At 44.6% G+C, this 22,079-nt stretch overlaps 1 protein-coding gene across 1 annotated transcript in view; it reads left to right on the top strand.

Annotated features, from left to right (window-relative positions):
- Window positions 1-17,375: 17,375 nt before the first annotated feature.
- Window positions 17,376-22,079, top strand: part of APPL2 (adaptor protein, phosphotyrosine interacting with PH domain and leucine zipper 2) — a 39,930-nt gene continuing 35,226 nt past the window's right edge. Inside the window, exon 1 of the mRNA XM_075715099.1 lies at window positions 17,376-17,429. Coding sequence (XP_075571214.1) covers window positions 17,376-17,429 — 54 coding nt within the window. The remainder of the gene's footprint in view (window positions 17,430-22,079) is intronic.

The raw sequence follows: 22,079 nt of genomic DNA on the forward strand, positions 1-22,079 counted from the left end.
ATTCATTAAAATGCAATTAACCTCAATCTCGGAATGACCTCCAACTTCTCTGGCAAGCGAAGAAGTGGCAGAAATTCATTTCAGAAGCGGTATTCGTGGCCTTGTAGGGAAGCAAAGAGGACGGAGCTGACACCGCCGGCGGGATCCTCACGGCCAGCTCCTGGCCTGGGCTCACCGTGCCCCGGGGGTGCTGCTGCTGGAGGCGGTGACCCGCACCGCACCCCGGGCACCAGAAAGCCTCCGGTGCCCCCGGCGGGCCACATCACCCTCCCTCCCTTGGGCAAGGGGATCAGCCTCGGGAAAGTAAGATGCTCCTGCGGGAGCGCGGGCAGCGATTCCCGCGCCTCGGACGGGCAGCCCCCCTCCCCGCCAAACCGGGGGGGATGCAGCCGCACCGGGGAGCGAGTGTGTGCCCGCCGCCGCCGCCGCCGCCGCCCCCCAGCCGCCGCCCCCCGGCAGGGCTGCCCGCGGGGATGCTCGCACCGCCGCTCGCCCGGCACGGCACGGCCCGGCCCGGCCCCGCCGCCGCCGCCGCCGCCCTACCTCGCCCGCCCGCGCCGCTGGCCTTGGAGTTGCCGCAGCCCATGGGCGCTGCCCTGCCCGGCGCTGCGGAGCGGAGCGGAGCGGTGCGGAGCGGCGACGGGAGGCAGCCGGCGGCGGGCGGAGCTGGGTGGGAGATAAAGCCGCGGGGACCCCTCCTCCTCCTCTTTTTCCTCCTCCTCCTCCTCCTCTCCCCACCCATCGCCCGGGAAACAGCCGGCCCCGAGCGCCGCCGCCCGGCCCCTCACTGCACCCCCCCGTCCCTCCCCGAGGAAAGCCCCCCTCCCCGCCCCACCAGCCCCCCCCGGGCTGGACCGTGCGGCTCGGCTGGGCACAGGCACAAGCCCGCAGGAGCCCTGCGAGCCCCGCACGCAGGCGGCAAGCTCGGAGCTTCCCCGGGCGCTGAAGAGGCCCCTTGCCTCACGCCTTTCGGGGCAGCTTTGGGACACCCCTCGTTCACCGCGGGGGAAACCTTTGTATCCACTGGTCCAGGCTGCCACCCCTACATCTGCTATCAGTAACATCCAGGTCGCTATTTTAAGCAAATACTGGTTGCTTTCAGTATTTCTCTTCTTTACAGAAACATGATGGTGAAACTGAAGACCCATGGGGTTGATAAGAGCTACAGATTCGCTTTTCCCAATTAATGTCAATGGCACTGAGAAATGTGCAAGATGAGTTTACAAAGTCTGCAAGCAACCCTTTTTTTTATTTATTTGGATCATTCCCCAAAAAGAATTTGACTTATTTTCTGCTAACCTGAACCTTTCTTCCACACGAAGAAGTAAAATACTTCCAAACCTTGATGGCTTACTCTCGCTCAGTCCTCTCAAATGACCAGGGAGCCAAAATCCAGTGGATAGAACCACAAATACTCTAGATAGATAGATACTACTGCTACAACAAATCTGTTTAAGGACTCAGAAAGACGTTTTAGGGGTGTCATGTAAACACCAGTACAAGCATCATGGTTGCATATGACTGTTCTTTACTACAAAAGGACCAGATACAAAATGCTGCTGCCTGATCTTTCAGTCTATTCAGAGAAGGGAAAGAAAGGCACCAAAGCTCTCTTACAGACTTCCCAAAAAGCACATATTAAAAACAAGCAGCTCCATAAACAGCAGAGTCAACAGTGTCTGGTCTCCTACCAATTTATGCCCTGGGGAAGCACACCTGCTTTGGCTCACTGATGTCTAACCAGCAGTGAGCACACCTCGGAGTAGGGGCGGCATTTGTAGGATCTGCCTCCTCTGGCTGGAGAAATGTAGTTTCATGACATTTGTAGAAAGTCAGTATTTTCAGGGTCTTTGCTTATACCTTCCTGACAAATTGCCTGAACCTGAACAATCAGTTCAAAATGCAGTAAGGCAGGGCTAACGGGCACATATGCATGGCTACACACCTCCTTCACCACCACCAGCCCCCAACCACACAGGCAGTGCGACTGTGTGCGTTTTGCTTCAGAAAAAGATCTCACAAAGGTTCACAGCCACCTCTTTTTGACGGCCAATTTTCTGAACATCTCGTATAGAAAAATAAATCCTCAGGCTGAGCTTTCAAGTGCCAAGCATCAGCCCAAAGTGAATTTTTAATGGCGGAGTTAAGAAGGAAGAAAGGGTGCTCTGAAAGCAAGACTGAAAGACATGCTGCTTAACATCCCATATGGTTTTCTAATACAAAACCAAACAAAAAATCCCAGCAACCCACACTGACCATAGACTTGCCACACTGTGGAATAATCTATGAACAAGTTTTTCATATATAACTTACCTGGGAGGAAGCAGTTGTGGTGAGCACAGAAACGCAGCCATCTCCTCACATATTAGAAGAGGCAGCTGGGAGGCAAAAATCCCCTGGAGATGCCTTTACACCAAGCCACCAACCTGGCCACAAGCAGAAAATACGAGACTGGTTCAGAAACCTGCAGCAGTACTAACAGAAGGATGCTGTCACTTCCTTCTAAGCGCTCTCACTCATCTTACAAGTTCAGTGTATCGCATACAAGCTGAGCACCCTGTGTGCACAAACTAAGGGCTGTATTGAGTTCAATAAGGCAAGAAACTTCCAGCACACCCATCCAAATGTGGAGCTAGTAGCCGTTTCGGAAGACTTAGGGCAAAGGGAATGTGATATATTCCTCTGTATACTGTCTGGGATCGTAATGAGTCAGCCCCTCCTGAACCTTTTAAAAGAAGGGCCCTGAGGCAAACTTTCTTGGCAGCTGTATTGTAGGTGCCTCCTATTTCAAATGAGAGGACACGCTTTAGTTTCAACTTTACCTGTGTTCTACACAAACCGAGCATTTCACTTTATTACTGAAAATAACTGGTAGCAAAATACAGTCGCATAAGCAAGTTAATTAAATGAATACTTTACATTAAAAGAATTGAGTCCTCAGAACAGTATGTTCCCTGCATCGAAGAACTTTTGGTGTCTACCATCATGCACCCTGCATACTTCATCACCTCTGAGGAAGACTGGTAGATGTATGGATGTGAGCTTCTGTAAGTATTTCAGAAGGTGTAGTGAGAAAGGACTTTGTTATTCTTTCCCTAAAACAACCTAAAATTTATCCAGCTGGGAAAACAGGTTAGTTAATGGGATTATCCAAATCTGAAATTCCAGTGATTTTCTCTTTTTGGACATTTTTGTTAGTCTGTTTGAAATCCAAACAATCTGTCTGTCAAGCTGGTATATGGGGCTATGGAGAAGGATTTTTAAATCCCATAGTTACTCCTGGGTATCAGGAAACAGCCCTTATTTCTACAAGAATGTATACTTTCCGGAATTCTTTTTTATCTAGGCATCCATACAGAAACGTTATTCACCCATGATTTTTTCTAACAAAACACTTGCTTCCAAAGGCTTGCATCTCAGCTCATGCAAGTACAGAAAAAAATACAGTGCTAATTACCATCTTCTGGGTATTTTCTTTTGAAGAAGGTCTTTTAGATATGGATGTTCTCAAAACCACAAGTGTCCTGAAAAAAAAATGTCCATTCTTCATCAGTAGTTGGCATCCTGAGATTAATTTTTTCTTAATCAAATTTACAACAGGAATTCAGTTTAGACAAAACTTTCCCACTTGAGGAATTGCACTACAGATCCATTGTCAGAGTTAAACAACACACCACCTTGCTCTGGTGGATTCTCAATTCCAGTGTTTTCAACCTCAAATTCCAGTGTTTCCAGACTGCTGTGTGTGTACTATGTTTCTCCCTGGACAGTTTTACAGTCTTGCTACAGCACTGTTGTTTTATAGCTAGCAACCTGGGCTAGTAGTTTTCACTGACTTGTTCAAATATCATGCTGCTGCACAGATGGTGGTTGTGATCATTTAGCCAGCAAAGGTCAGCCAGTTACACCCCAATTTCCCAGTAAACCTGCAAGGACGACTCTGCTTGAAAAAGTCATTAGTCCAAGCCCCAGTCTACCATGGACAAAAGCACTCTTGCGTCAACTGGGGGTTGTTTGCTTTTACATGTCAGTAAACAAAGCCTAATGTATCAAGATATTAAATTATTTTCATTTATATAAAGAGGGGGGGAAGAAACAGATCAAGAACTTATTAGTAAAAGCTATCATGATTCCACAACTGTCCAAGGTGCCCACTACATGGCAGTGGGAATTGCTTCAGAATTTTATATACAGAAAAGATCTCTGCATTGCTGTGAGCATTTTCAGAAAACCCACTGCATTCTTAACAAAAAGTGTTAACAAATTTGATTTGGGGAACAGAAGCCAAATGACAATTATAACAAAACCCATAGGCCACCAAAAAGAAAAAAAAACTACAATCCCCCATGTTTCTATAGTGTTTCTTAGTAATGCTTATATTGTGATAGCACTTGATGATCACACCAGTCTGACCCCAACTGTGCAAGGTACCACCTGGACATACAATGAATTTCCATCTTCAATGGCAATCAGAAAGACAAGAAATAGCTGATGGGTGAGATAACAGAGAAGCCAAAGCAGGAAGCAGTGGGATAGGATTACTATTTTAAAAAAAGGATGTGCCTAACAAGAACATAAAAAAGCTGTATCGGGTCAAAGCAAAGATCCACCTTGCTCAGGATCCTGTCTCTGATAGCAGCTGAAAGAACAGAGGAAACCCCCAAAACTCTCCCATCTTCCAGCATTTGCAGATCACAGTCTTCCTGAGACAGACATGGTTGCTATGTATTTAGCAATCCTTAACACATTTCTCTTCTATGAACCTGTTCTGCCCACCCTTGAACCCATGTAAGCCCTTGGCACCCAAAGCATCCTGTGATCCCCTTCTCAGCCACGTGTAATTTGAAGAACCTCCTTTTGCTTCCTTTGAACCTGGCTCCTGCCTGCTTCAGCTGTTGATGCTTTGTTCCCTGTATCAGGATAAACACTGAAGAATCAATCCCCCACTTCATGCCATTCATGATTTTTGTTCTTCATAGTAAAATAAACAGCAAAGAATCAATATGCCATATCCCCTATCCTAATCTTTAGTTAGCAGCAGTGATGGTAAGCTGTCGTTTCCTGGCAGCTGTAACAATAGGTAGTTAAAATACTTTGAAAGAGATTTTCTGTGAAAGGATTTTGAAAAAAAGTCATTCTAGAGGCTAAATTCTGCTACTTATAGCAAGCTTTTACAAGAAGCAGTGCAACAGAAGACCCTGCATGGAGGGAGCAGCCAAACTCCTTTGCCCATCAGACTTACTGCAATCCATGCAGTGTCCCCCCTGGCTTGTGCTCCTTGTTAGCAATGAGAAAATGTGGATAAAGAGCTTTCTATACCATCTCCCCCTCTTCCTTTTTCTGGCTGCCTGGGAGCCCCACGCTGGCTGTGGGAGCTTTTCAGCACCAACCCCACACTCCTCTGACCCCTGAGCTGTTCTTGCCTCACCTTGAGCCCACCACTGGAGTGAGCAGCCCACAGACAGGCCAGCTACTAGCTAGCCTTAAATCATCCATGTGACATTATTTCTCATGACAACACAGCGGAGAACAGAATCCAACTACAAGAACTTAAAAGAAGAGGAAAAGCCTTCTTGCCTTTCTCCTTGCAGTGATAGCAGAAAACTTGACATAAGTATTTCTTTTAAATCAAAATGACCACTCCTTCTATTTGAAACACAAAATCAAGCAGAATGGATTGTTTTATAATGGTCTGTGGAAGCTGATTTAAAAAAAACCAACCAAACAAAAAAAAACATTTAAACTCTTCACTTTAAAGAAAAAAGAGTATTTGTCAAGAACAAGGCTGGGGATGTTCCTAAGGCAAGAAGATTTTCATTCATCTATCTGTTCCTGCTCTCATGGAACTCACAAATAAAATTTTCATTATTAGGCTAAATCAGACATGGATTGGGACAAAATCAATGACATCCATGAAACTGCAGCATCTGCTAAAACACCTGGCAAGAAATGAACAAGGAACCCACCGGTCAGCCATGGAGAAGGGCAAGCATATCACTAAGTGGAAGGCCAATACATGTCGGACAAATGTGAATATTCGGTTAGCAAATAGACCAGCTTTACAAAAAATCTCCCCCAAATCTCTGACAGAATGAACAGTAATTAATTTTGCAATAATTCTTTCTGAATGTGATTATTGTGCATAGTCATGAAAATCCCTTTTGTTTTTAAAAGCTAACAGTCCAGGGCATATGATTCTTAGCTGTTTCACAAGGTAGAAACAGAGTTCAGGATTAAAACTTTCAAAGGTAAGTTCATGGGGAAGAAATAAGTCATAATTCAACACTAGTATGTTCACATCGGTGTCATGTCTGTTCCTAAAAAGGTCTAGATTTTAGCACACAGACCTGCACAGAGCTTTTGAAGAATTTGCCCCTGAGCTCAGCTATTACCCACTCCCTGCAAGATTTCTCCTTCAGAGTTGTAAGGATGATTCAGTTTGGGGCCATGTAACCAAGCATTCTCCGAGCTCATAGGATCTCTGTCTGAGTGAGGATCACTATATCAACCTCAAAGCTGATTTAGAAGGTATATTTTATCAGTCTCCTTAAACAGCTGCATTCATATCGGTGGCAGTGAAATACAGTTCCAACATCTGCAGCACGTTCAGGCCTAGGAGAGTGAATTACCAGCTTTCAAGAAATGATCATGTTTGAGACATCAGTGAGTCCTCCCTGGGAAAGGCAGAGGAGGACACAAAAACCTCCCTGGAGATCTTTACCTGAATGCAAATTCTGACCTTCCATGTCTTATTTCTTCAGAATCAGTTGTAACTACCTCACTTTTTCCCTTTCCAGATACAAATGGAGGATCCCAGTGACTTTTAATTAATAAAATTTTAAATTTGTGGGCACATTTTCCTTAATTCCCCTCCCTTCCATTTGAAAAAGATGCTTGGCTTAGCGTTGGTGCATTTGCTGCTACAATCCAAGGTAGGTGCCCTTCAAAATAACAAAAGGACAAATGCTGACATAGTATATTCAGAAACAGTTTGGAATCCTTTCTGTGCCCAAAAGGTAGATATATATGCTGTATTAGATCCTTCTATTAGAGGTCTTATAAAAATACAGGAGATACATAACAGTGCTTCCTACCTCTGAGGTCACTCAGCCTTCATTTTACTATCGCTGATAACAAACAGTCTCCCAAAACTCTATTCTGGAGGAGAAAAGCGTCTTACTCTCTTCTTTTAATATGCTATGCAGACAGAGTAATCTCTTTCCCCTGTCTCTCACTACATAAATTAATTTGTAGGATGCAGCTAAATCAGCTTCTACAAACAAAGAAGGGATCACAAAAATGAAAAGATAAAATAATGGCAAAATGCTAGAGAAAGGACCTTTATACTGAGATGTCATTGAGATGCTGGTGCAGCAGTGCATCCCTTCGGAACAAAGTATGTGCTTCACTTAGGCATGTGCTTAATCCCACTGATGTGTACTTAACACACGCTTGCACCATGTGATAAGCCTAAACTACTACTCAAGTAGTGTAAGACAACCTGATCTAGATCCCTGAGAGAAAACTCTCCTTGCCTCAAAACTGCATACGAGAAAAGGCGCGCCTCTTGGGAGATGGTCCTCTGCACAATATGCTCATCTGCCTTACGAAGTCCTACACCTTCAAGAGAGGCCCTTCTGCACACAAGGCTCTTATTTGCTCAGTATCGTGGGAAGATGCTATCCCTGCTTTATTTTCTTTTCATTTTCATGCACTTTTTCAGATGTAAATTCTTCCTCTATTGTTGATACAGGTTTTCATTAGTTTTCCACACATGGTAATTGCTTTTGCCTTATATTGGTAATGAAGCCAAACAGCACAGTCACTGCCTTGTTTTTCTATGCAGAGTACCTGCAGATTGTAGAAACAGGAGATACATCCTCGTGACGAAAAATGTGTTTATCAAATCTGTGTATTTATCCACCTCTGATTATTTAACACCTTATCTTTTGAAAACTTAGGTAGGCTATACATAATTCACTCCAGGTGGGACTTTCATAACTTGTATGTGCCTTTTTATTGAAAAAATTGAATTCTGCTTCAGCAAATACCAGCCAGGTTAAAAAAGAGAAAAACTCTCTGTCCATCAAAACAGCAACTCTTTATCTAAACATGCATTTAATACAAGAGGATGCTAATAATTTTGATTAATTGAAACTTCTGCCATATTACGCATATGGTAAACAGAAGTTGTTCATATAATTAGCAACATGGAAGCAGTGTGTGTTAGCTTATTTGAAAGACACCCACGTATGCCAATTATATTATTTTGCATTGACTGACAAAGAGCAAAAGTATGTTTTTAACACTGAATTTTAATCAGAATGTGATTTTTGACAGATAAAATACTAGTAAGTTTTAAGTGCTTAGAGAAGTCTTTTGTATACATAATTTGAAATATTTATGAGAGGAGAGTATTTGTACACATGAAATAAAACAAACTAAGCAATCAGGATGTGGTTACGTATGTTCTCATAGGAGACCTCCTTTTAGTACTTCTATAAAGGTGACAATCTCCTCTCACATTAATAAAGATGAAGCAATTCACCCTTGTTCTAACATGGAGTCAGCTTCTGGATCCACAAGTAGAGGAAAAGGGTAGAGAGACACACAGAAATGGACGGAGTTTGGGAATCTCTGCATTAAAGACTAGTTTCATTCAGTCCGGGTTTAACAACATAATGGAGGCAACACACCAAAACCCAGGACCAGCTGTTCCTCAATATAAGCCCAGAATTACTCCCAAAACACTAGTATTTTGTTTACTAGTATGTACATCTGTAAATGTGTCCAAAAATCACGACTTGGGGCTCTTAAAATGCATAGGATTGTATAAAAATTATGAATGTAGCTTAAAATAATTGCTGTGGAGATTTACTACTTTGATTTCTGTTTAGTGAGCATTTAGGTTTTGAGGACTTGCATTTACTCTCTCCCCCACAATGATAAGGACTAGTCTTTTCGCTGCAAACCCCAAATCTCTCTCGCCTACTAAACAAGAAGCACATGTTGCTCGGGGAAGCACTGACGGGGAGATGACAGCCCTGGTAGTCCCTCGCAGCAAACCTGCCCCAGAAGTTTGCAACACGGTGAAACCACATGCACCAGCAGCACCGACCCAAATGTACAACAATGTAAATGAGAAGAGATCTGGACTCAAACCTAACAATAACCTGAGCGCTTACTTGAAACCAAGCCGCTCTTTCTCAATTTAGTTTTCAAAGTACTGAACATTGCTCCATTTGGCAATGCTATGACGCAGTGTAAATCAAATGTAACAAGACCTCTGAAGTACTGTATGCATAAGCAGTTCTGTTCAGGCAAGGGCTGAGAAATTCTGCAGACTTTTCTTTTCTCATAGATTTCTTCAAAAGTAATTGTTAGTTTAAATGCTGACAAGAACATTTTCCACTGCATTGTTATTCATGTTCTCTCATGGATATGCATTGCTGTTCTGCTTGGGGCTTTTTTCTTTTTGCTGTTTCATACAGGTTTGATTTGAGAGGGTGAAAAACTAACTAGGAACCATTGGTCCCTTCTAAGAAAAACCAATGTATATTACTAGGTCCTCCTGACTCTGTCTGCTGTACATGTTGTCTGCATGCTTCATGGTTTTCAGAAAGACAGATGCTTGCAGACCTAGGATCTTGTCAGCACTTATGTTTACAGAGTATTTAAAGATAATGACTGTTATGTGACCCTTGAACTAAATGTTCTGTTCTTAAAAAGTGAAAGAAAAACAAAGATAAGCAATGTGTTACCATAAATGAATTTGAAAGAACTGGAAAACTATTTACTGATCCAGCCAACATTTATATGCCCGATTAACCTTCAGGAATTTGACAGGCTAAACACAAGTTTCTATGTTTGCAGAACTGAAGCCAGGTAGTCAAGTGCACGGGTAACATACGGCAACATTACAGGTGTTAGAAACCACCTGCCTGCACTGCAAATCTCACGGTGGAAAGCAAAAGGGCAGGGCAGCTTCTCCGCTGCAAGGCAAACTCTGGAGAAGTTGATGTGAGGTGCTCAAATAGTCACATAACGTGGGCAGTTTGTAGCCAGCAAGCTGCCCGTGGCCTGGTGAGGTAATTCATCTTGCTTGTACCATGCTCACAGTGGCCTTTATCCTGGGGAAAAAACTTGAGAGAGGTTTGCCGACTGGAAGAATTATTTTGCTAAGCACAGCAGTCTGGCCCTGCTGCCAGCCCTCCTAGGGGCTGTGCTCCGCAGCCTCCCTAGGGGCTGCGCTCTTACCCGTGTTGTAAGATCAGCGCCTCTCTGACAAGACAGTCTAGGAGCTACAGTGCTATGAAAGGTAGTAACAATATGTGGCTTGCAACCTCCACTATAATCATTCAACTCTGCTGCCCTTGTACTCCTGACTGGCCCCCATGAAAGCAAACCACGAACATGCCAGGGTGACGATCCTGCCAGCAGCAGCAACGCTGGATGGAGTGTCTCAGTGCACACACTGTGCTGTTCGGGCTTTCTGGCAAGCCCTGCATTTGCAACAGGAGGTCCAGTCATATGACAGGAAAGGGTTTCCAGTATTTGGCTTTCTCCAGACAGCAGAAGAACTTCCAAGTGGCCGTCACAGGAAGAAAAATTGGAAACGTCTGATCTCGTGAAGCTGGAAGCATCTGAACTGTGGAGGAACACAGAGCTTGGTGAGATGGTTCCTGCTGACCTAGACTGGGGGTGTCCAAACCTTCTGCCTGGGCAGCAATGCAGCAGCTATTTTCCCGGTGTGCGAGCACTTGCTTGTGTCCACGTGTTCCTGAAGCTGCCTTGGCAGCCTGCCTGGAGGAGTCATTCCCCTTCAGTAAACCAACAGACTGTGATTTCAGTGCCCACTTGGGTGCTGCCTGGAGTTTCCTTATTGCTTTCTGTTTCATCCTCTGGGTTTTCTGCTTTTTCTCTAAAAACACAAAATAACACCCTGTTGCACCACCACATCCTGCTCTGCCTTTGCCATGGGCAGCACAGGCAGGCTCCGCTTAAGGGAGAAGCAACCAGGAGAGCCCTTTGCGGCCTCTGTAGTCTGCCGTAGCCTCAGTTATGGACCAGGACCCCCTTGTGCTACGCTATGTATGCAGAACAAAAAGAGCCCAAACAGCAAGCAGGAAGGCCAAAAGGGATATAATAATGCTAGTAGACTTTTGTGCATGCCTAATAGGCCTTAGGATATGTTCTGCCATGTATAAGTGTTACAACTTTATCATTCAGCTTTTTTAGCCTAAGCAGCCACACAAAGATGCCAAGGGAAGGTGAATCAAACGGAGCGATCAGAGTTAAGACAACATGAACTTTTCAAGTCTGTTGTTCAGAAGGGAACACAAAAGTGCAGGGCCTGGTTGGTTCAGGTAATAAAAATGATAAAAAAAATAAGGCTAAAAGCTGGCTTTAGACACAGCGGCAACAGTAAGCGCATTTGCTTCTGATGTTTGTATTAATGTTGTATTTTAAAGACTCTAAAGGAAGGGCTCCGAGTCAGTGTTCCCTCTGACACTAAATTGCCAGTTCTACCTGCAGATCCAACTTGCATTTGCAACATGGTATTCTGACCTTTGGTAACCTTTATACCTAACAGGTTACTTATTAGCATTTCATAAAACAATTATATGCCAGGCATTCAGTGTCTCTTATTTTAGTCTACAGAATCATACCACATGCTGCATTTCTTTGATGAAGCACTTGTATTATTCTTTCTGTCACTTGTATTTCAAAGTAAGATTTTTCACTATACCTCAGATATCCCTGAAATGCATTGGACCGTCGCCTGAAATAGAGGAAGTATCTACTAGGTTAGGGAGCAACACACATTACAAAAAGCACAGCTAGGAGAAAGGAGCCTGTATCTTAGCATTTGCCCAAGCACTGCAAAAACTGTGGACAAAAGGTAATAATATTAGCTTAAAATATTTCAATACTTCTCCCTACCAACGAACCACCCATTCTCTGCTTGCTCCCGTTCCTTGCAAAGCAAATGCAAACTCTTAAATCAGATGCCCTTCACCAGGCAGGCTCCCAAACAGAGTCGTGCCAACACCACCCGAGGCCACGCACCACAGGGCAGAGGCAGGCATGGGGGAAGCAGTGGCAATACCTCTAGCCGGTATTGCCGTCAGAGACTCCGGCTTTTGAAACCATATTCTTATTCTGGACCTGGATGGAGGCTGCTGCTGTACTTGGTTACATGAGGGAACTTAATTGTCCTTAAATTACATTAAATTAAAGATGGCAGTTACACCCTTCACCTTCAAAGAGATTTTAATTCAATCCATCCCACTAGCCAGTACATCTGTACATATCCATTCTGGCATATTACTAATGTGTTTAATGGAAATAAACAAAGCCATGTGTTTTACGTTAAAACAAAGAGCATGAGATCTTGGTTACATGGCAATTAATAATTTCAGTGGAATTTTATTTCAGCCTGGTATTATCTTGTGGGTCATACACAAAATCACAAGATACGCCCTCTCTATGTGTCCAAGAGTTCTCCTGTACTTTAGATGCCCTATTATTAATTTAACCAGAAATTTATTCAGATTCTATTAAAAAATTGTTTTGGGATGCTTCTGGTAAGGAGAGCGGTGAGATTCTTTTTCAAATCTTTCACTTGTAAAAAATTCATTTGAAGTAATTTATTGCGACTGTCATTTAATATACCCTCTATATTTATGCAAGACAGCTGTACAACTTAAGGTAAATTATTACACCTCTAAAAGTAATTTGTAGTTCAAAGATTTCTTTGTCACTGAGCACGAAGATGAATATTAGACACTGTTAAATGCATAAATAGACTCAGCTGACTTTGCAAACATGTGACTAGCACACTACTGCTCAGAAATTTCTTGTAAAGTATAAGGTATGAAGCCAAAAAGGAAGTATAACGCAATATGTTCTTTAAAATTACAATGGAACATATGAGAAAGAAAACACAATGCAATATGACTTACTCTGTAACTAGTCTAACCAGAAAAAATAATTACAGTCAGCTCTCCATTAATTCTGGGTGGATTATCAAATTTGGAAATAAATTATGCTAAGGATGCAGAACAGCTGCCTTGTTTCCAAACAGGCCAATTAAAGCTGGCAGGGCTTATTAACTCACACGCAGCACCATCCGGGCTCAGCACTGCTGCTTCCAGCCTGGCGCTGGCGCTAGGCAGTTAAGTGGAAAAGCACTTGGGCAAACCTGGAAGCAAGGCACTGAGACCCACCAGTCCTGCAGAAGGCACAGTCCCCAGCTGCCATCTCACGCTGTGGTCCCTTCTGTCACACGAGCGAAGGCAGTCTGGGGAGGACCATACTTGACTGGCTGGTTACCAATGGATATTCTTGGCCAGCCTCAAGCAGGAACAAGACTGTCACGCATAAACCTCCAAATTCAAGTTTGAAGATGCGCTAATTTCTGCGAAACTGCAGCAGTGCTGGAAGATTTTACATCACTCTGCCAGGAGATTTATATAACAGACAAATCTCAAGCTTAAAGATTAATCCAAACTTTCTTCTTCTTTCCTTTAAAATTGTTCATTCTCTCAACTATGAGATTTTTGGACTACATTCAGGCTTTTGCTGGAAGGAAGCACCATCTTTTCTTAGAAACAGTACAATTCGTTCATGTAATGAATTACTGCATACTCAATGCTCAATTAGTTATTGATTTTATTTGATGCTATTAATTCTTACGAGTTTTATAAGCAGTATGTATCAATTCCATTTTGGCCATGCCAGGGTTTTTACCTTAAGTTTTCACATTCTAAGAGGCATTTATCTTAACATAATCAAGTCATCTGTAAGTTACAGAATAGGCACATAAAAATTAATTGGACTGCTTACTGGAAGTGTTCTCCAGCTCAGTTCACACTGCCATGACATTTTTTTTGAACATTCAGGTGATTGATTCTAGGTACTGTGCCTGCTGTTTCCCTACTCTCTTTTCATATGTACAATGTTCCCATTAAATTTGGCTTTGAAGAATAGCTACGAGAGTGCTTTTCACTAGCAAGAGATTTTGTAGTAACCGAGTATTGCATTCAATACCAAGATTTAGAAGACAGGAGCTGAAGTGTTGTTAGTCTGCTGCTAGCACTGCCCAGTGCAGCGAGCAGCTCCTGGACCACACGACAAGATAAATGCCATGCCACTTCTCTTCCAGACGGGGATGAAATACTGTGCAATGTAAAGCTACTGAGAAAGCTCTGAAGAAGCTGGCTTGGGTACCAGATGCAGCATAGGTACTGCAGAGTGCCCCACACACATGCCACCAGGAGCTGAGCTGGCTGGGCCTGGCAGCCCAGCACTGCAGCACTGGTGCCGTGCATGGAAACCCATGAAACCCAGAGACGACGTCTTCTCGTGTCAAAGGCTTAGACACACCCTATCCAAAGGTCTGCCTATACACAAAGGTACCTAATTTTTTTTATATCACTACTGTTGTAGAAGTAAATTGTTGAAATGTTTGGTGGTAGTACTATGGGGTTATTTTAATTATTTTAGAAACATTATTTGGCGTTACCAAGACTGAAGAATAATTCTTGAGACCTAATAAAACTAGGTGACTAGGAAATTAATTGCAATGATCAGTAATCCAAGGAAAACGTAATTTCAGTTATTAATAGGCAAGATTTTTTTTTTTAAAGTCAAAACCACCTGGACTGTATTGGGAAAGTTCAATAAAAATGTTTTGATCATATAAATAAGCAATCCACCGAGTTTATAGCTGTGTAAGGAATGATGCAAAAAAGAATGACAGACAGTAAACTAAGCGTCACCCTTCAGCAATTACTTAAGTGCTTTTTGTTTTATTTAAATAAAAGTAGTAGAACCTGTTCTGGAAATAGCTGTCCTCAAGTTTAGAATGACAACAGGCTTCCACACTTGAACCTTAGACTAAACAAAGCCGTCAAGAACAGGATAAGACCTAAAAGGTTATAGCTCTTGGGAGGGAAGACAATGTGAAATAAAAACACAAACCACACCAATGCTTTCTTGGTGAAGGAAATACTTCAACCCAACAGGGAAGAGCTGTTGCTGAACTATTACAAGACTAGAGGGGGAAAGAAAAGGGCAGAGTTGTTAACAGAAGTATTTGGGAAATATTCAAAAATGCCCTGAAGCTACTTTAACAGATAGAGAAAATCTGATAAAGCACGGTCTTCTCTTCCTCAGTGAATTTCAAATGTTTTCAAAATCTCTGAAGAAAGAAAAATAAGACTTTTAACACAGACTGACAAAATTGGCTCAGAAGCCATCACGATTCTTAAGTCTAATGCCTAACTAGCACCTTACTTCATATTCTGTAGGCAAAAAAAAATTCTCTGACTTCTTTCCACCATTCTAAAAGCCTCTGAAACAACATTGTTATGATAAAGCCATATCTGTTTTTGTTTTCTCATTATGTAAATATATACTGTCATACTTAGTATTTTTGGTATTAGCTAGTGATTTTTATTATGGTTCAGTGTCTTTATTCAGGCAGGAAAAGTGGACTGAACGTGAGAACTTTCTTCTTACTCAAGGGCCTGGAACACGGAGTCCAGCTTCAGGTCCCGTGGAGCAGAGTCATACCAAGGCAGGCTTGGCACATTGGGTTAAAGGTCCTAGCACAAGCTTCAGAAGCAATACCAATCAATGTCAGACCCACAGAAATCTCTTAGCTGAAATTACAGGGTTCAACAGTCATTTCTCATACATAATTAAAGTAAACAATCACCCAGCTGATCTGCAAAACTTTCCTACCGCCACCTGCTTGTGTACAGCCTTTTAATCAGCAGAAAAAAATCTGTATTAGCAACCACCTTTGTTGCTACATAAAATGTTCACTATTGATCAAGAATGACAGCGGTGGAAAAATCCACTGGGATTTTAGATGCAAAGAGCAGGCACTTACCATAACGGCCAAGCAGGCCATTGCTAATGTTTGGAGTTCTTTCACAACTCAAGCTGCATTTTTTTAAAAAATTATTTTTCTTCTTTTAAAAGAGGGCAGCAACATGAGTTATCTGAAGACTGAAATTTCTTCTAAGATGATAACGTTATCATTTTACAGCCAATATTTTTGTTTGCATATTCCGTTTAATTGGCAGGATTCCTCCTAAACTCTTCAGAAACATTTCTTTCTTAAATGAGATTCTGGTTTTGCATATCTCCATTTTTGACTAGAGCCACGCTGGAACAACAAAAGCTACAGCTGACAAGCACAGAGCAACTGATCTGCAGATCAGTAACTCTGGACTTTCAGAGAAACTCAGGCATCCAAAAGCAGTGGACACCCTTCAAAAACGTGAACATAATGAAATACTCATGGATCAAGCAAGGCTCTGCTTACTTTGAAAACATTAGCTTTGTTCGACTAAGCATCCGAATGAATGTCCAGATGCTGAAGTTATCCAACACAATTAAGAGAGCAGTGAGACGGTAATGACAACATGGCTTTGTATATGAAGGGCCAGTTAACTTCACATGCATCCCTTCTAGCCACCCAAGAGTAGGGATGTGGCTGAGTGGGGATTGACCTGCCTGGAGCACTCTAGTCCCACAGTTTCGCTTGTTGTCCAAGTCGTCCAACAAACTAATGCACATGCCACGGATGAGAGGTGCTCGTAAGCAGGCCTGTCTGAGCCAGCGGCTGCACTGGTCCTAGAAAGTGGCCGAGATCCTGGGGTGCTTCTCTGAGCCAGCCGGGGCTCCGGCAAGCTGGCTGACCTGCCCGCAGCCCCCAGCCCTGCGGTGTCCGAGCAGAGCCGGGATGCCCCGAGGGGCAGAGCAAAGGGCTCGCCCACAGCTGGAGGGCCTCAAGCCCCACAAGCCTGGGCTGGAGGATGCAATCTTCCCCTCGCTTCCCTCACAGCCACGCACCTTCGCAGCCAAGGAGAACTCCCTCAGCTGAGGGGGGATCCCACAGTCCCCACCGCATCACCCTTCCCGCCACCCTACTAGGGGACAGAGCCAAGAGCCGGGCTGCGGGAAGCCATTCCAGCCCCCGCTGCCCGCGGCCGGGGAGGAGCTGAGCGGGCGCCCTCCATCTGGGGCCTCGTCCCCACAGGCGAGGCCGCCGCGGCGCCGGCCAGGCCCGAGGAGTTAATGGCGGCAGGAAGCCACCCCCCGCCCGCCGCGCTGCCGCCGGCCCTCCCCGTGACACGCTTCCTCCGGCGGACGGGAACTGGGAGGAGTGAGCGGCCCCGGGCTGCCGCCCCCACCCCGCCAGCGGAGCCAGCCAGCAGCCGTGCCCCGCTGCCCGCGGAGAGCCGCGGCCGCCCCCGCGGGGAGGGACGCCGCCGAGCCCCGCCGCCGGGGCGTGCCAGCGGGCCACCGCCGCCGCCGCGCAGCCAGCTCCCTGCGCCCAGCCGCCCCGCAGCGCCAACATGCCCGCCGTCGATAAACTCCTCCTGGAAGAGGCTTTGCAGGACAGCCCGCAGGTAGCGGCCCGCTGCCAGGGGGCGAAGCTGGGGCGGGGGCCGGGGACACGCCTGACACACCTGAGGGCTGGCGGTGCCGGCGGGCAGCCCGCTGGGTCCGGCCGCGGCGGTGGGCGCTTGACAGCTGCGGAGGGCCGGGGAGCAGCCGTGCCGCGGCGGGGAGCAGGCGGTGCAGGAGGGCAGGGCGGCGGGGCAGCGGGGCGGGCTCCCGGCGGGCGGAGAAGTGGGTCAGGGCGACTTGGCCTGTCGGAGCCGGGGCGGGGAGCGGGGATGCTGTGAAGCAGGTAAACGGCAGCCGTGTGTTGTCGGGGGAGGGCTTTGGTCTCCTGCGGGGGCATCTCTCGGGGGAAAACTGGCTGTGTCTGCTCCTGGGGGCCTCTGGAGAAGAGGGCTGCCCCCCAGGGCGGGGGCCAGCGTGTGAGGAGGCCGGGGCAGGGCGCCCTTTCTCCTCACCTCCCTCAGAGTGACCCCTCCTGAGGCTTTTTCCTCACGCTGTCCCGTCTGGGTGCGCGCAGGCTGGCTGTAAGGGTTGCCCTCAAGAGGTGAGGTGTGCTCGGGAAGGATAGGTGGGCATGGCTTGGTGGCCTGGCTTCCTCCGAGGCCCCAGAGGGAAAAGGGAGACTTGTGCTCCGTGAGTCACCTGGCCGCGGTGACAAAAGTGGGCTGGAGGAATGTCACCGCCAGCATGCCTGCTCCTCCCTGCTTGCCGTGAGGGATCCCGAGGGCGGTAGTTCAAGTACAGGGGCTTCCCATGAGGATAGATGAGGTGAGGTGGATCCCACCAAAGAAGACCTCCTTCTGAAGGAGTCCGAGAAATGGGGACAGGCGGTTGCTGCCCGTTCCTGCCCAATCCTTCCAGGCAGGGAAGAACATTTCTCCCCTCACCCCTGTGCTGCGCCCAGCCCAGTGTAGCACCCTGTGCCCCAGTGCCGGGGGCCATGATGCGACATAGCTGCCGAAGTGACCCCTGAGGACCGCAGAAACCCCACAGCGAAGAACACACCATATTGTGATGTTTTTGGGGGGCAGAGAGGTGTGAGGCCTCGAGAGCTGGGAAAAGAGGATGGAAGGAGGGAAGTTTGGGTGGAAGGGAGAAGTAAGGGGAAGGAGAAAGAGTGGGAATTTCACAGAGTGGTGGGGAAGGCACACTTGAGGACAAAGCGTGGTGCAAGCAGGGGTACAAAAGTAATTGGTGAAGCAGGGAAAGAAGAAGGGAGGGTGGATCAGCATGGATCCTGCTCCCAAGCAGCCCTGTGTTGTAATCCTAACTCATCTGCTGATGGATCAGGAGGAGGAATTAATAGGTAAGCTGTGGAGCAGATTGCTGAAAGGTGTTATGGAGTCTGTCGTGACAGATTTTGAAGGAAAGATTGGACATGCACCTGTCAGGACTTAATGAGTCTTGGGGCTCATCTTGATCACCTCTTCTTCTTGACCAGCCGGGTTAGCTCAGTTGGTTAGAGCATGGTGTTAATAACGCCAAGTTCACAGGTTCAATCCCTGCTTACTGCAGGGGGGGTTGGGCTCGATGATCTCTCAAGGTCCCTTCCAACCCAAAGCATTCTATGATTCTTATCCTGTTTTGATGTGATTCCATGAAATCCCATCCTAGTAAGAATGATTTTCATCATCTGTTTGATATGGCTTATGTGGAGTCTCCATCCTCGGAGAGTTTCAAAACTTGACTGGAAAAAGTGTTGAGTAACCTGATGTAATGTCAGAGTCAGCCCTGCTTTCAGCAGGGGTTTGAACAAGGTGAACTGCAGAGTTCACTGCCAGCCTGAACTGTTCTGTGTTCCACAGTTTACCAAAATTTATAGATTTATTACGAGCAGTTATTAATGTTTTTAGTATTAACCTCCCCACTGCCCTCTGGAGCTGAAGAATTTGACATGCAGGATAAGTGAACTCATTTACCTCTTCAGTCAACACCTCCTTCAATGATTAAAGATGTAACACTGACTGAAAGCAGCTGAACAATGCACTGAATTGAATTTGGAAGTCTTCATCTTTCTTCTGACCTGAAATGAAGGCTGTTAACATCTCCTTTGCAATTACTGGAAATACCAGGCTGTGCATAAACCCGAGTATTTGCAGGATGTTTTGGCTTGATTTGGTCATTACTTTTTGTTCAAGTCCTACAACTTTGGGAGGGAGGGGCATTGTTTAATTTTTATAATGGCCCAGTGTTGATAAAATCTATTTTTTCATGCAAGGAAATGTTTTTTTTTCCAGTCTTTTATATTTTTATTTTTTCTTGGGGAGAGCTTTAGATTCACAGCACAACAGGGTGCTACAAAATCAAAGCAAAAAGGCAGTCTCTGTCCCACAGAACTTACAGTGTAGCAGCTTATGGGATCATTTACTTCTGTCTAAAGTGACCTGATTCTCCTCGGCCCTGTGCAGTCACTTAGAGCAATGCAAAGGGATGGTAAAATGAGGCTGTAACCTCACTTTGTTTAAACTGTGTGAAGTATGTAAACTACGTGCAAGACAGAGGACAGTTAGGCCAAAGTTATTTCTTCATCAGTTTCCTGAAACTTGATTTCTCTCTCCCCAACAGTACAGTACTTTTGTCTTGATTTGTCTCCAAGCACTGGCTGAAAAAGGCCATAAGAAGTGTCTTAATTTTGAAGTGTTTGGCCACAAAATAGGAGAGAAATTTACGTAAGCAGTCATGCTAAAACCATGGGAAATACTTACATAAAAGTAGAAATTTTCTTCCCTATGTTTCCAGAAGCCGAGATAATGGTGCTATTAATGAGTCCTCCTAAATGTTAGTTTAATATTTGGATTACTGGTTTATTTCAGCAGCATTAGCTGCTATTCCAGAATTTGTTGAAACAGCAACAACAAAAATACACACAGGCTGGTATTTTGTTGCAGCGATTTAAAATGGTGTTCGTCAATATAAAAGTTTCCAAGAATAACTTCCAAACTGCTTGAATCATTTATTCTTTTTATTATTTTTAACAATGTGCTAATAACTGAGGCCAAGACTTTCAGAAATTATTTCACAGAGCTGTTCTACCTGAACTCGTATTTAGACATCTGAAAAACTGAACCTGCAAAAATTCAGTAAGATTTAGGAATGTAGCTGACATTCCTGTGTTTGGAAACCTCTTCCAGCATGCAGAAACGTGTGATTTGTAGCTTACTTAGGCAATTTCTTTCTAACTTTTTAGTCTTGGCTTGAGATTTGTCTTGATAAACATTGTGTCAAGTTTTATCATTTTTGCCTTCCCTAGATTTATTTTTTAACCTGTGCATTTCATGTGCTGTTGTAATGCTAAACAAGGAAGATGAGCACTGTATAAATAGAAGATAGTTTGTTGACATTAGTTTTGCTTGTTTTAATGCATCATTTAAGATAAAACGTTTAAAAACAGATATTTTTGAAAAGCAGCATGTTTTCAATTACTGAAATAATAGCTTAGTGTGGAAAACTCTCAAAATCATGCCAACTGTCCTTGTAGGGAAGTTCTGCACGAAGGTCCTTTATAAGTTTGGGTTCTTGGTAACCATTTCATTGACTTGGCCTTCTCTCCATTCCTTGGTTTTTATGTTCTCTTCATTTGAAAACAGGATTTTGTATTACCTATCTCCTTACATGCTAAGATCTCAAGCTAGTTTTCTGAATGCATTGACTGGCCATGTCTCTAAGGTAGGAAGTATTGTAGCAGCTTAGCATGTTAGCAGACTGAAATGTTGAGAGCTTTAGAATTACTCAAAGTATGGAAGTACTCCTGTGAAATGTCTAGAACAGAACCCAAGGACTGACTCCCAAGTCATGTACTTTAACTGCTGAGCAACACTAATTTCTGGCTTAGATACTACTCGGCAGAGATGAAGTGATAGTTAATCTTACGCCAGGGTTCTTGAAGGGTGGTGGGTTTGAGTTTTTCAGGACAAACATAAAGTCTGGGCAGAGAGTTTTGCAGAGAAGAATAAATGCCTTGGGGAAGTACATGTGCCTTCTGTTAAAATAGAGGAACAACTTAAAACTATCTTAAATCTTTGAAATAAATTTCCCAGATTCGAACCTGGATGTTTCAGGTATGTTAGAGATTCCTGTAGTATGACGATAGATAAAGCACTTGCTCTGTTACAGGACTGACATGATTATGAAAGTACTGGAGTTTATGTGTGCCCCTCATGTAAGCAGATGAAACTAATTAATGCCATATAACTTGGCTGTACAGATGGAAAGACATTGCCAGTTAGCATCAAATAGATTGGATTTACCAAAGTTAAGACTAAGGATGGGTCATGACTTTGTTAAAGGGACAGCCTTCCCTCTTTCATTATTGTCTCGATCTAGCAAATTCTGGAGCTCAGCATTATTCTGAGATATCTTTGTTTCCCATCTCAGGAGCTGTGTCAGCAATGTAATTCTTTGTTCCTGATGATTCCACCAAAATAAATCAAGGGAATTCATGCCTTTAAGATAACGCAAGTCATTATGCTCTTTTTTTGCCCCCGTTTGCTGACAAGGATGAGCTAGCAGAATGGAGAAAGTACAGGGTATCTCTGAGTGGGTGTATACTTTGCTGCCTGTTGTTGTAGATGAACACTCAGTTGTTTGGTCCCATTACGTCAGCTAGCTTTGGCAGTGGCCCTTTAAGAGTTGCTCAAGACAGTTGAGAGTGA

The sequence above is a fragment of the Pelecanus crispus genome, chromosome 1, assembly GCF_030463565.1.
Source record: "Pelecanus crispus isolate bPelCri1 chromosome 1, bPelCri1.pri, whole genome shotgun sequence".
Taxonomy (NCBI): Eukaryota; Metazoa; Chordata; class Aves; order Pelecaniformes; family Pelecanidae; genus Pelecanus; species Pelecanus crispus.